Raw genomic sequence first — 12912 nt, forward strand, 5'->3', positions numbered from 1 at the left:
GTATGGAGGGATGGGCACTGGGAAGAGGTTAACTATGGGGAGTAAGTGGGAGCTGTTGTTGCATTGTGGTAAACTGTGGTCAATGACATGAGACAAAGTATATGTGAACTGCTCTATGGAAAGTGAATTTGCTCTGTAAATCTTAACCCAAATCACAATTAAAAAAAAAAAAGACAGGAAACGAAGAAAAGACCAAAATGGATGCCAGAAGAGACTCTGAAACTTGCCCTTGAACGGAGAGTAGCTAAAGCAAAGGGAAGATATGACAAGATAAAAGATCTAAATAGAAGATTTCAAAGAGCAGCTCAAGACAAAGTCGATTATTATAATGAAATATGCAAAGATGCAATTGGAAAGCCAAAAGGGAAGAACACACTCAGCATTTCTCACGCTGAAAAAACTGAAGAGGAAATTTAAACCTCGAGTTGTAATACTGAAAGATTCTATGGGCAATATATTGAATGATGCAGAAAACATCAAAAGAAGATGGAAGGAATACACAGAGTTACTGTACCAAAAAGAATTGGTCGATGTCCATCTATTTCAGGAGGTGGCATATGATCAAAAACCAATGGTACTGAAGGAAGAAGGCGATGCTGCACTGAGGGAAGCAGCGAAAAACAAGGCTCTAAGAATTGACGGGACAGTCACTGAGATATTTCAACAAACAGATGCTGCACTAGAGGCACTCACTCAGCTATGCCACGAGATTTGGAAGACAACTACTTGGCCAACTGACTGGAAGAGATCCATATTTATACCCATTCCAAAGAAAGGTGGTCCCACAGACTGTGGAAATTATTGAACAATATCATTAATATCGCATGCAAGTAAAATCTCACCGAAGATAATTCAAAAATGGTTACAGCAGTATATTGACAAAGAACTTCCAGAAACACAAGCTGGATTCAGAAGAGAATGTAGAATGAGGGTTATCATTGCCGATGTCGGATGGATCTTGGCTCAAAGCAAAGAACAGCAGAAAGATGTTTACTTCTGTTTTACTGACTATGCAAAAGCATTTGATTGTGTGGATCGTAACAAATTATGGATAACACTGAGAAGAAAGGGAATTCCAGAACACTTAATTGTGTTCAGGAGGAACCTGTACATAGACCAAGAGGTTGTTGTTCGAACTTAATAAGGGGACACTGCATGGCTTAAAATCAAGTAGGGAAGGTGTCAGGGTTGTATCCTTTCACCATACTTATTCAATCTGTGTGCTGAACCAATAATCTGAGAAGCTGGGCAATATGAAGACAAACGTGGCATCAGGATTAGAGGATGACTCATTAACAACCTACGTTATGCAGAGGACACAATTTTGCTCACTGAAAGTGAAAATGACTTGAAACACTTACTGATGAAGACTGAAGACTACAGTCTGCAGTATGGATTACACCTCAATAAAAGAAAACAAAAATCCTCACAACGGGACCAATAAGCAGCATCATGATAAATGGAGAAAAGACTGAAGTTGTTAAAGACTTCTATTGCTTGGTTCTATAATTAACACCAATGGAAGCAGAAGCTAAGATAACAGACATTGTATAGCATTGGGCAAATCTGCTGCAAAGGACCTCTTTCAAGTGCTGAAGAGCAAAGATGTTTCCTTGAAGACTAAGGTACACTTGACACAAACCATGGTATTTCCTACCACCTCATATGCATGTGAGAGCTGGACAATGAAAAAGGAAGACTGAAGAAAAGTCACTGCTTTTGAGTTATGGTGATGGTACCATGGACTGTTAAAAGAACTAACAAATCTGTTCTGGAAGAGGTGCAGCTGGAATGCTCCTTGGAAGCAAAAATGGGCAAACTTCATCTCACCTACCTTGGTCATGTTTTAAGAAGGGATCATTCCCAGGAGAAGGATATCAAGTTTGGCAAAGTGGAGGAACAACGAAAAAGGGGAAGGCCCTCAACGAGATGAATAGACACAGTGGCTCCGATGATGGGCTCAGGTATAGCAAGGATCGTGAGGCTGGCACAGCACCGGGCAGTGTTTCATTCTGCTGTACATGAGGTCACTATGAGTTGGAGATGACTTGACAGCACCTAACAACAACATCCCTGATTATTTGCTCAGCATACATGCTGAACAAGTACGGTGAAAGGATACAGCCATGACGCACTCCCTTCCTGATTTTAAACCATGCAGTATTCTCTTGTTCTGTTCAAATGACAGCCTCCTGGTCTATGTACAGGTTCCTCATGAGCACAATTAAGTGTTCTGGGATTCCCATTCTTCTCAATGTTATCTATAATTTGTTACAATCCACACAATAAAATGCTTTTGCATAGTCAGTAAAATACAAGTAAATATCTTTCTGCTGTTCTTTGCTTTCATCCAGGATGCACCTGACATCAGCAATGATATCCCTTGTTCAACGTCCTCTTCTGAATCCAGCTTGCATTTCTGGAAGTTCTCTGTCAATATACTGCTGCAACCGTTTTTGAATTATCTTCAGTAAGATTTTACTTGTGTGTAACATTAATGATACCGTTTGATAATTTCCACAATCCGTGGGATTACCTTTGGAATGGGTACAAATATGGATTTCTTCCAGTCAACTGGCCAGGTAGCTGTCACCAGTGATAATCAATACATCGTTTGCTCAATTTCAGACTGCAGAAGTTCGTAAAAATCTTCAATTTCCTCATCTTTGGCTTTGGTGGTTGGTGCGTAAATTTGAACAGTAGTAGTATCAATTGGTCTTCCTTGTAGGCATGTGGATATTATGCTATCACTGACAGTACTTCAGAATAGATTTTGAAACATTCTTTGTGATGATGAATGCCATGACATACCTCTTCAATTTATCATCTTGGCATAGTAGATCATATGGTTATCTGATTCAAAATAGCCAAAACTGGTCCATTTCAGTTCACTAATAATGCCTAGGATATTGATCTTTATGCATTCCCTTTCAGTTTTGACAACGTCCAATTTTCCTAGATTCATACTTTGTATATTCCATGTTCTGATTATTAATCGATGATTGCAGCTGTTTCTTCTCATTTTGAGTCGTGCCACATCAGCAAATGGAGGTCCCGAAAACTTTACTCTACTTCACTAAGGTCAACTCTAGTTTGAGGAGGCAGCTTTTCCCCACTCATAACCTGAGTGCCTTCCAACCTAAGAGGCTCACCTTCTGGCACTGTATCGGATAAAATTCCAGGACTACTCATAAAGTTTTCCAGTAATGTATCAGACAATGTTTCACTGCTTTTCATTAGGTTTTCATTGGCTAATTCTTTGAGGATTGGATGGCCTCTTCTAAAATGGGACCTTCTAAAAATTAAATTTTTATGTGCTTCCAAAGACTTCTTCAAAAGAGTAAAAAAAGAACCTATAGATTGGGAAAAAATATTTGTCAATGACATATCTGACAAGGGACTTATCTCTAAAATTTATAGAAAACTCCAACACCTCAACAACAAAAAGACACATAATCCAATAAAAAAAAAATGAGAAGACATGAATAGACACTTCACCAAAGAGAATATTCAGGTAGGCAACAAACACATGAAGAAATGTTCACGATCGATCATTAGTCATTAGAGAGATGCAAATCAGAACAACGAGATACCATCTTGCCCCAGCACTAGCAGCAAAGTTCAACAAGACAGAAAAGAACAAATGCTAGCAAAGATACGGAGAGACTGGGACTCTCATATACTGCTGGTGGGACTGTCAAATGATACAACAACCACTGCGGAAAGCAGTAAGGTGATTCCTTAAAAAGTTGGAATTAGAAATATCATTTGATCCTACAATCCCATTACTAGGTTTATATCCTAAATAAATTAAAGCCAGGACAAGAACAGATATATGCATACCCATATTCATTGCAGCACTATCTATAATAGCAAAAAATGGAAACAACCTAGGTGCCCATCAACAGAAGAATAGATAACCAAACTATTGTACATACACACAATGGAACACTATGCAACCCTAAATAATAATATAGGCTCTGCAAAACACCACCTAACGTGGATAAACTTGGAGGACATTATGCTGAGTGAAATAAGTCAATCACAGAAGGACAAATATTCTATTAGTTCATTACTGTAAAAAGTCAAGGAAATGTTTATAAATAGAAGGAAACTTTCTTTGTTGTTTATCAGGGGTGGAAGGGGAAGAAAGGGAACACGGCAAAAATGGAAAAAAAAAGAGTAAGATTTGAACCTAATTTGCTCCAGTTAGAGCAAATGAGCCATGAGGGAAAGTTGTCCAAGGGAATTCTAAGTTTCCTTGTAAAGGAAAACCATAGGAAGAGACAATCTCATCTTTGTCTCCCTGTTGCGCATGCATCTAAGAAAGTCAATCAGCAAGCAAAATGAGCTAAAGCTCTGGAGGAAACCAACCCTGAGCCTACACTTTGGAATTCCAGTTAACTACAATTTTCTTCTTGCTTAAGGCGGTTTGAGTCTGGTTTTCTTTTATTAGTAGTCAAAACTATCCTAATATAGCCTGTTCTCACTATATTTTTGTGAACATTAGAAAATTGCTTTAAAGCCCTTATTTAACACCATGCTTAGAAAATAAGCAGACAACTCTTTTAGTTATAATAATTTATTACTTCTAGTGCACAGCAGGCACTAGCTACAAGTGGCTATTAAGCACTTGAAATGTGGTTAGTATGAATTGAGATATGTTGTCAGTGCAAAATACAAGAAAAAAATAATGTAAATTCTCAATAATTATATATAACTTTATATGTGAACGACCTAATAATATGATGTAATACAGTTATACAATTAATATAATTATATATAATTAATAACTTTATATTAGTTACATGATAAAATGGTATTTTGGAGAAGGCTGGTGGTTCAAACCCACCACCCACTCCTCAGAAGGAAAGTTGGGCAATCTACTTCTGCAGTGATATTGCCTCGGAAACCCAAGGAGTCACTATGAGTTGGTCTGACTTGACAGCACATAACAACAACAAACCAAAAAAACCTAACCCATTGCCACTAAGTCAATTCCAACTCATAGTAACCCTACAGGACAGAGTAAAACTGCCCCCTAGGGTTTCCAAGGCTGTAAATCTTTATGGAAGCAGACTGCCTCATCTTTCTCCCATGGAGCGGCTAGTAGGCTCAGACCGTCAGTCTTTGGGTCAGCAGCCCAGTGGTTTAACCACTACACTACCAGAGCTCCTTTTCCTACTTAAGACTTCATAATTAACCCTCATCTAAACCCATACGGCAGTGAGTTTGCTTTTTTGGAAACCTATACCCTACCAGACTTTTTCTATTCTTTAAACTTAAAGCTTCAGAGATTGAAAAATTTTCCTGTATCTATCATAAGAGCACCAATTATGTATAAGTAAGCTAAAAGTAGTTTCTAACTATTGTGAAGGTATGTGAAAATTGGAACCTTTCTAAAGGACATTAAAATTATTTAAATTTCAATATATACTATTTGGAGTTCTGGTAGCGTAGTGCCTAAGGCACTTGACTGCTAACCAGAAAGGTGGAGGTTCAAACTCACCAGCCACTCCCCGGAAGGAAGGTTGGGCAATCTACTTCCATAGTGATACCACCTCGGAAACCCAAGGAGGGTTTGCTATGAGTTGGGTCTGACTGGAAGGCACATAACAACAACAACATCATATATTATTTATGTAAGCATATAATGAAAAGTAGAAAATGAAAACACAGCATGAGAATTTTCTACAAAATAACAATTTTTCAGCTCTTACCTTATTGATCTCCTCTTCATATTCTTTTCTCAATTCCCCAGGTATACTTAATACACGAACTGGCTGATAGTCATCAACTGTTTTAGATCAGAAAAAGAATATAATACCATAAGTAACACAGAAATCTAGGGCTAGCTTTGGTTTTCCACGAAAATCATATTGATATAAACATGCAAATCTTTTAAAATATACAATTATTAAGAGCTACAGAAATATCCAACAGCAAAGAGAGAGGCCAATCAGTAAACAGGAAATTTTAACAAATGTCTAGAAAACAAAAAGCTGATAGAAGTAAGTGAAGGAAAATGTAATCAACGGAAGGGCAAGATATAGGGGAAGTGGGAGGCAGTCTGCTTGTGTAAGCCTGGTGAACTGGCTCAGGTCCAAAAATGAAATGCAAAGCCCTCCACAATCTGGCAGTTAGGCATGTTGCTGTCATTGTTAGGTGCCATCAAGAATGACTCATAGTGATCCTATGTACAACAGAACAAAACACTGCCCGGTCCTGTGCCAGCCTCACAATCTTTGCTATACCTGAGCCCTTGTTGCAGGCACTGTATCAATCCATCTCACCAATGGTCTTCCTCTTTTTTGCTGACTCTCCACTTTACCAAGCATGATATCTTTCTCCAGGGAATGATCCATTCTGACAACATGACCAAAGGCGTGAGACAAAGTCAGGCCATTCTCACTTCCAAGGAGCATTCTGGCTGCACTTCTTCCAGGACAGATTTGTTCATTCTTCTGGCAGTCTATGGTACTTTTCTGCACTCTTCACCAACATTACAACTCATACGTATCAACTCTTCTTTCATTTTCCTTATTCATTATCCAGCTTTCACATGCATATGAGGCAATTGAAAATACCAAGGCTTGGGTTAGGCACACCTCAGTCTTCAAAGAGACAACTTTACTCTTCAGCACTTTAAAGAGGTCTTTTACAGCAGATTTGCCCAGTGCAATACGTCATCTTATTTCTTGACTATGTTGATGGTGGAACCAAGTAATAAAAAATATTTGACAACTTCAATCTTTTCTCCATTTATCATGATGCTACTTCCTATTAGTCCAGTTGTGAAGATTTTAATTTTCTTTATCTTAAGGTGTAATCCATACTGCAGACTGCAGTCTTTAATCTTCATCAGTAAGTGCTTCCAGTAATTTTCACTTTCAGCAAGCAAGATTGTGTCACATGCATACTTCAGGTGGTTAATGAGTCTTCCTCCTGATGCCACATTCTTCTTCATACAGTCCAGCTTCTCGGATTATTTGCTCAGCATACAGATTGAATAGTATGGTGAAAGGATACAATCCTGATGCACTTCCTTCCTGATTTTAAACCATTCAGTATCCCCTTGTTCTGTCTGAACAACAGCCTCCTGGTCTATGTACAGCTTCCTCATGAGTACAATTAAGTGTTCTGGAATTCCCATTTTTCTCAATATTACCAATAATCTGTTATGTTCCACACACTCAAATGCTTTTGCATAGTCAATAAAACATAAGTAAACATCTTTCTGATAATTCTCTGCTTTCAGCCAAGAGCCATTTGACATCAGCAATGATATCCCAAATTCCATGTCCTTTTCTGTATCTAGCTTGCACTTCTGGGAGTTCCCTGTCAATATACTCTTGCAACCATTTTTTACTTATCTTCAGCAAGATTTTATTTGAGTGTTTATCAATGATACTTTTCAATAATATCCATATTCTGTGGTATCACTTTTCTTTGGAATGGTTGGCCAGTCAGATGGCCAGGTAGCTGTCTCCCAAAATTCCTATCATAGATGAGTAAGTGCCCCTAGTGGGCATCCGTTTGTTGAAACATCTCAATGGGTATTCCGTCAATTCTTGGAGGCTTGTTTTTCGCCAATTCCTTCAGTGTGGTTTCAACTTCTTCCTTCAATACCATTGGTTCTTGATTATATGCCACCTCCTGAAATAGATGAACATCGACCAAATCTTTTTGGTACAGCAACTCTGTATTCTTTCCATCTTCTTTTGATGTTTCCTGCATCACTCAATATTTTGCCCATAGAAATCTTTCAACATTGCAAGTGGAAGCTTACATTTTTTTCTTCAGTTCTTTAAGCTTAAGAAATCCCGAGCATGTTCTTCCCTTTTGATTTTCTAACTCCAGGTCTTTGTACGTTTTATTATAGTAACTGAATTTTGTCTTCTCGAGCTGCTCTTTGAAATCTTCTGTTTGGCTCTTTCATCTTGTCATTTCTTCCATTTGCTTTAGCTACACCCTGTTCAGGAGCTCTGGCAGCATAATGCCTAAGGCACTTGACTGCTAACTAGAAGGCTGGCGGTTCAAACCCATCAGCCACTCCTCAGAAGGAAGGTTAGGCAATCTACTTCCATAGCGATACTGCCTGTGAAACCCAAGGAGGGGTCGCTATGAGTCGGGGCTGACTGCAGGGCACATAACAACACCACCACCATGTTCAAGAGCAAATTTCAGAGACATCCATTTTGGTCTTTTCTTCCTTTCCTGTCTTTTAAATGACCTTTTGCTTTCTTCATGGATGATGTTCTTAATGTCATTCCATAATTCCTCTGGTTTTTAGTCACTGGTGTTCAATGCATCAAATCCATTTATAGGTGGTCTCTAAATTCAAGAGGGATATAATCAAAGTCATATTTTGTCCATCTTTTCATTATTTTCAGTTTTAACCTTAACTCGCATAAGAGCAATTGAGGGGCTGTTACACAGTCAGCTCCTGCCTTGATCTGGCTGAAGATACTGAGCTTCTCCATTGCCTCTTGCCACAGATGTAGTCTATCTGATTCCTGTGTATTCTGTCCGGCGAAGTCCATGTGTATAGCCACTGTTTATGTTGTTGAAAAAAGTTATTTGCAATGAATAAGTCACTGGCCTTGCAAAATTATATCACACAATCTCCAGTGTTATTTCTATCACTAAGACCATATTTCCAATTACCAGTGAATCTTCTTTGTTACCAACTTTTGCATTCCAATCACCAGTGAAAATCAATACCTCTTGATGGCATGTTTCATCAATTTCAGGCTGCAGAAGTTGGTAAAAATCTTCACTTTTTTCATCTTTGGCTTTGATGGTTGGTGTGTAAATTTGAATAATAGTATTAACTGGTTTTCCTTGTACACATATGGATATTATGCTATCACTGACAGTACTTCAGGATAGACTCTGAAACATTCTTTGTGATGATGAATACCATGCTATTCCTCTTTATCATTTTTGGCATAGCAGATCATATGGTTTTGTCTCAAAATGGTCAAAACTGGTGCATTTCAGCTCACTAATGTCTAGGATATTGATCTTTATGTGTTCCATTTCATTTTTGACAACTTCTAATTTTCCTAGATTCATACTTTTTACATCCCATTTTCTGATTATTAACAGATGACTGCAGTTGTTTCTTCTCATTTTGAGTCATGCCACATCAACAAACGGAGGCCACAAAAGCTTTATTCCATCTACATTATTAAAGGTCGACTCTACTTTGAGGAGGCAGCTCTTCCCCATTCGTAATTTGAATAGCTTCCAATCTGAAGGGCTCATTTTCTGGCACTATATTGGACAATGTTTCAGGGCTATTCATAATGTTTTCCAGTAATATATCAGACAGCGTTTTCATTAGCCATTTCTTTGCGAAGTGGATGGCCCCTTCCTTCTTCTTTCTTTGTCTGGAAGCTCTGCTGAAACCTGTCCACCATGGGTGACCCTGCTCATATTTGAAACACCAGTGGCATAGCCTCATAGCAACACACAAGCTAAACTACTCCACCAGTATGACAAACTGATAGATGAGTGGTGGGCAGTTAGGTATGGAAAAGCATAATGGCCAGTTTTCCATCTGCTTGCCCTCAAAAAATGTTTTCCAGTCACCAATCCTCATCCTTGTATACAGAATTTTTCTCTAGGACCCTATTTTGAAATATAAAAGTAAAAGTAAGGATCACCAGATATTTAAGAGGGGAAAAAAAGGGAGACCAAGATGGTGAAGTGAGTGGTCACTCTCATTTACTCCCCCAACAACTAACCTACTGAACAATGAATGAAAATAAGAACCAACTGAGATCTCAGAACTCCAAACAAAAGGTGAGGTGATGGAGAGTCGGAATGAGTCCAGAAACAGGGGAGATAAGGAGAGGGAATGGTACAGAAGCTGGGAGAACCTACTTGCTAACATCAGGAGCATTTGATCATTGCAGGTATTTTGGGACAGGGCTGGGCAACATCCTGAACAGTGAACACAGAAAGGGAGCTAATCTGAGAAAGCTGTAGTCTGGTTTTTTTTTTTTTAAGGCACTGAAGAATGTCCATGGGAGTTCACAGGCCACACAACTAAGAGGGGATGAAGGGAGACAGTGATGCTGAGAGAATGCTATTGAATTTTGCTGAGGGCTAAGACAGACAGGCACCAGGGATGCCAGAAGTACAAGGGCAAGCAGGGTGAGGGGAATACTTCACACTGATGAGTGACACAGAAGGAAATAGCTGGCTCTCTACCCATGGCAGGACACACTGGGAGAAGCTGTGCAGAGGTACCCATGAAGGAAAAACATAGAGAGTTCCTCACCTGCACCACAGGAAAACTAATCTCCACCACTTAAAGTTGGTATCTGCAACTAGCTAAACCACTCCACCCTCCACCTGCACATGAGTACTGAATTCCAGAGATTCAGCATCTAGAAATCTTGAATCAGCACTGAAAAAAAAAACTAAGGATAACAACGCCCTTCAGTGGTTCTCAAAAGAAGATATCAGGCCCACAGCCACTGGGTCAATTCTGACTCGTGGATCATATGGGGGCAGAGAGGGGTTGTCTTGGTCTTGGAATTACCAGGGCAGTAAGTCTTTGTGGAAACAGGCTGCCACATCTTTCTGCTGTTCAATGGCTGGTAAGTGCAGCACCATCCTTTTGGTTGGCAGTGAGGTGCCTGACCACTGTGCCACCAGAGTACGCAATCAGAAATTTTTTCCCACAAAAACCAGAATACAACATTAAAGTAAAAAACAAACAAACAAAAGGCTCAAGTTCAACAGAAAATAGTAAAACAGAAAATCACAAAAGAAGAACTAACAAATAGCAAAACATGAAGAAGAGGAAATTTCTCCTATGGAAGCCAAACAGAATGAATTTAAAATCTTCAGATTATTGTGTTAAATATGTTTAAAGAAAGTAAAAAGCACAAGAAAAATAAACTAGTGCATATCAGAAAACAAATGGAAGAACCAAATGAGAGACTTAACAAGGAAACTGAAAATATCAAAAACAAAATAAAACCCAAAGAAAACTACTTGAACTGAAGAGTAAAGCAACTGAATTATAAAAAGTAAGAGATACACTAAACAACAGAGTCACACGGATAAGACGACGGAATAAGTGAACCACAAAACAAAATAACTGAATTAATCAAGTCTCAAGAGAAACGAGAAAAAGATCAAAGAAAAGTGAACAAACCCAAATGGTAACATGGAAAATTTCCAAAATCTAACATTAGAATTACTGGAAATCTCAGAGTACTGTGACAACAATAAAGGCATAGAAACAATTTTCCAGAAGATAATCAGAGAGAATTTCCTAGACCCGAACAGAGAACCAACTCTGCAAATACAGGAAGCTTCATGAACCCCAATGAGAAGAAACATACAAAAAACAAAAACAAAAACAAAAACAACTCTGGTCCATATCCTAATAAAATTCTTGAAAACCAAAGATGAGAGACTTCTCAAAGGAGCAAGAGAAAAACACAATATAACATACCAAAAGTCTTGCATAAGAACCAATGCAGATTTCTCCTCAGAAACTCTAGAAGCCAGAAGACAATGGAACCACATACATTAAAATACTGAATGAAAACAACTGCCAAACAAGAATTATTTACTCAGCAAAACTGTCATTCAAAAAATGACAGAGAAACCAAGACATTCCCAAACAGAAGCTCTGGGAATTGCCCACTACCAAACCAGCTTTCTACGTATTACTCAAGGAAGTATTCCCAAATGAAAAGGCAAGAATATTAAATAAATATTTGTACCTATATACAGGGAAAAAATAAAAATAAGAAAGGGAAGGATCTCCAGAAAACCCAACAACACAGGCAACTGTAAGGACCAAGTATATGTCATTTTAGGAAATAAATTCAATAGGAAGATGAGGCAATCTACCGCCATAAAGACTTACCACCTTGGAAACCCAATGGGATCGCAATGAATCAGAATTGACTCAATGGCAGTGGATACTGATGTTAACGGAGACACACCGACAGATATGGGGAGGAAGGAGCATATGAGGAATAGGTTTGCTATGTTAAGATCGTCTGTTAATGGTTGTTCATGTTAAACACCCTTGCAATTTTGAGTTGTGCAATATATATGGTAAAACTTCCATCAAGTCGTTTCTGATTCATAGTGACCCCCCACTGGGTTTCCAAGGCTGTAAATTTTTAAGGAAGTAGATCACCCTGTCTTCCTTCCACGGAGCAGCTGGTAGGTTTGAACCACTAATCTTCCTGTTAGCAGTCAACTGCCTTATCCACTACCCCACTGGAGCATCCTGATATATGTGGTAACCACTAAGAAATCACTGAGAAAAAATATTCAGAAGGAAGAAAGCAAAAATGCCCATCACAAGACAGCAGCCAAATACAAACAAAAACAGAAAAATTGGAATAAAAAAAGACATGAAACACTCAAAAAAAAAGTAGTAAAATGAGGTAGAAATTTTGCTTACAGTAATCATAAAATATAAAACGTCCACATATCCCAAGCAAAAGGCAGAGAGAGAGGCAAACAGGTAAAACAAACAAACAAACAAAAAACCCATGACCCATTCTTTTGCTGTCTACAAAAAATATACTTAAGACAAAGGACACAAACAACTGAACATAAAAGGAGGGAGAAAAGTATTCCATATAACCAGTAATCAAAAAAGAACAGGGGTATCCATACTGATATCAAATAAAATAGACTTTAAATCAAAATCTAGCACAAGAGATAATCTAAATTGCAACTACTTGTCTTCCTCCATCCAGAGCAAAGAAAAGTGAAGAAAATCAAAGATGCATGGTTAAATTTATAGCAATAAATGCACACATCAAAAAAGAAGAAAGAGGCAAAATCACTTCAAATCAATGTCTACAACCATTAGAAAAAGAACAGCAAGAAAAGCCTACAATCACCAGAAGAAAGGAAATA

The 12912-nt window shown here is 38.3% G+C and overlaps 1 protein-coding gene across 1 annotated transcript in view; it reads right to left on the reverse strand.

Moving 5' to 3' along the window:
- The window catches only part of RNF168 (ring finger protein 168), a 53091-nt gene that overhangs the window by 23030 nt on the left and 17149 nt on the right, over nucleotides 1-12912 (reverse strand). The window contains exon 2 of the mRNA XM_007949424.1: nucleotides 5721-5797. Coding sequence (XP_007947615.1) covers nucleotides 5721-5797 — 77 coding nt within the window. The remainder of the gene's footprint in view (nucleotides 1-5720; nucleotides 5798-12912) is intronic.

Source organism: Orycteropus afer, unplaced genomic scaffold, assembly GCF_000298275.1.
Source record: "Orycteropus afer afer isolate SDZICR_OR568_19922 unplaced genomic scaffold, OryAfe1.0 scaffold00245, whole genome shotgun sequence".
NCBI lineage: Eukaryota > Metazoa > Chordata > Mammalia > Tubulidentata > Orycteropodidae > Orycteropus > Orycteropus afer.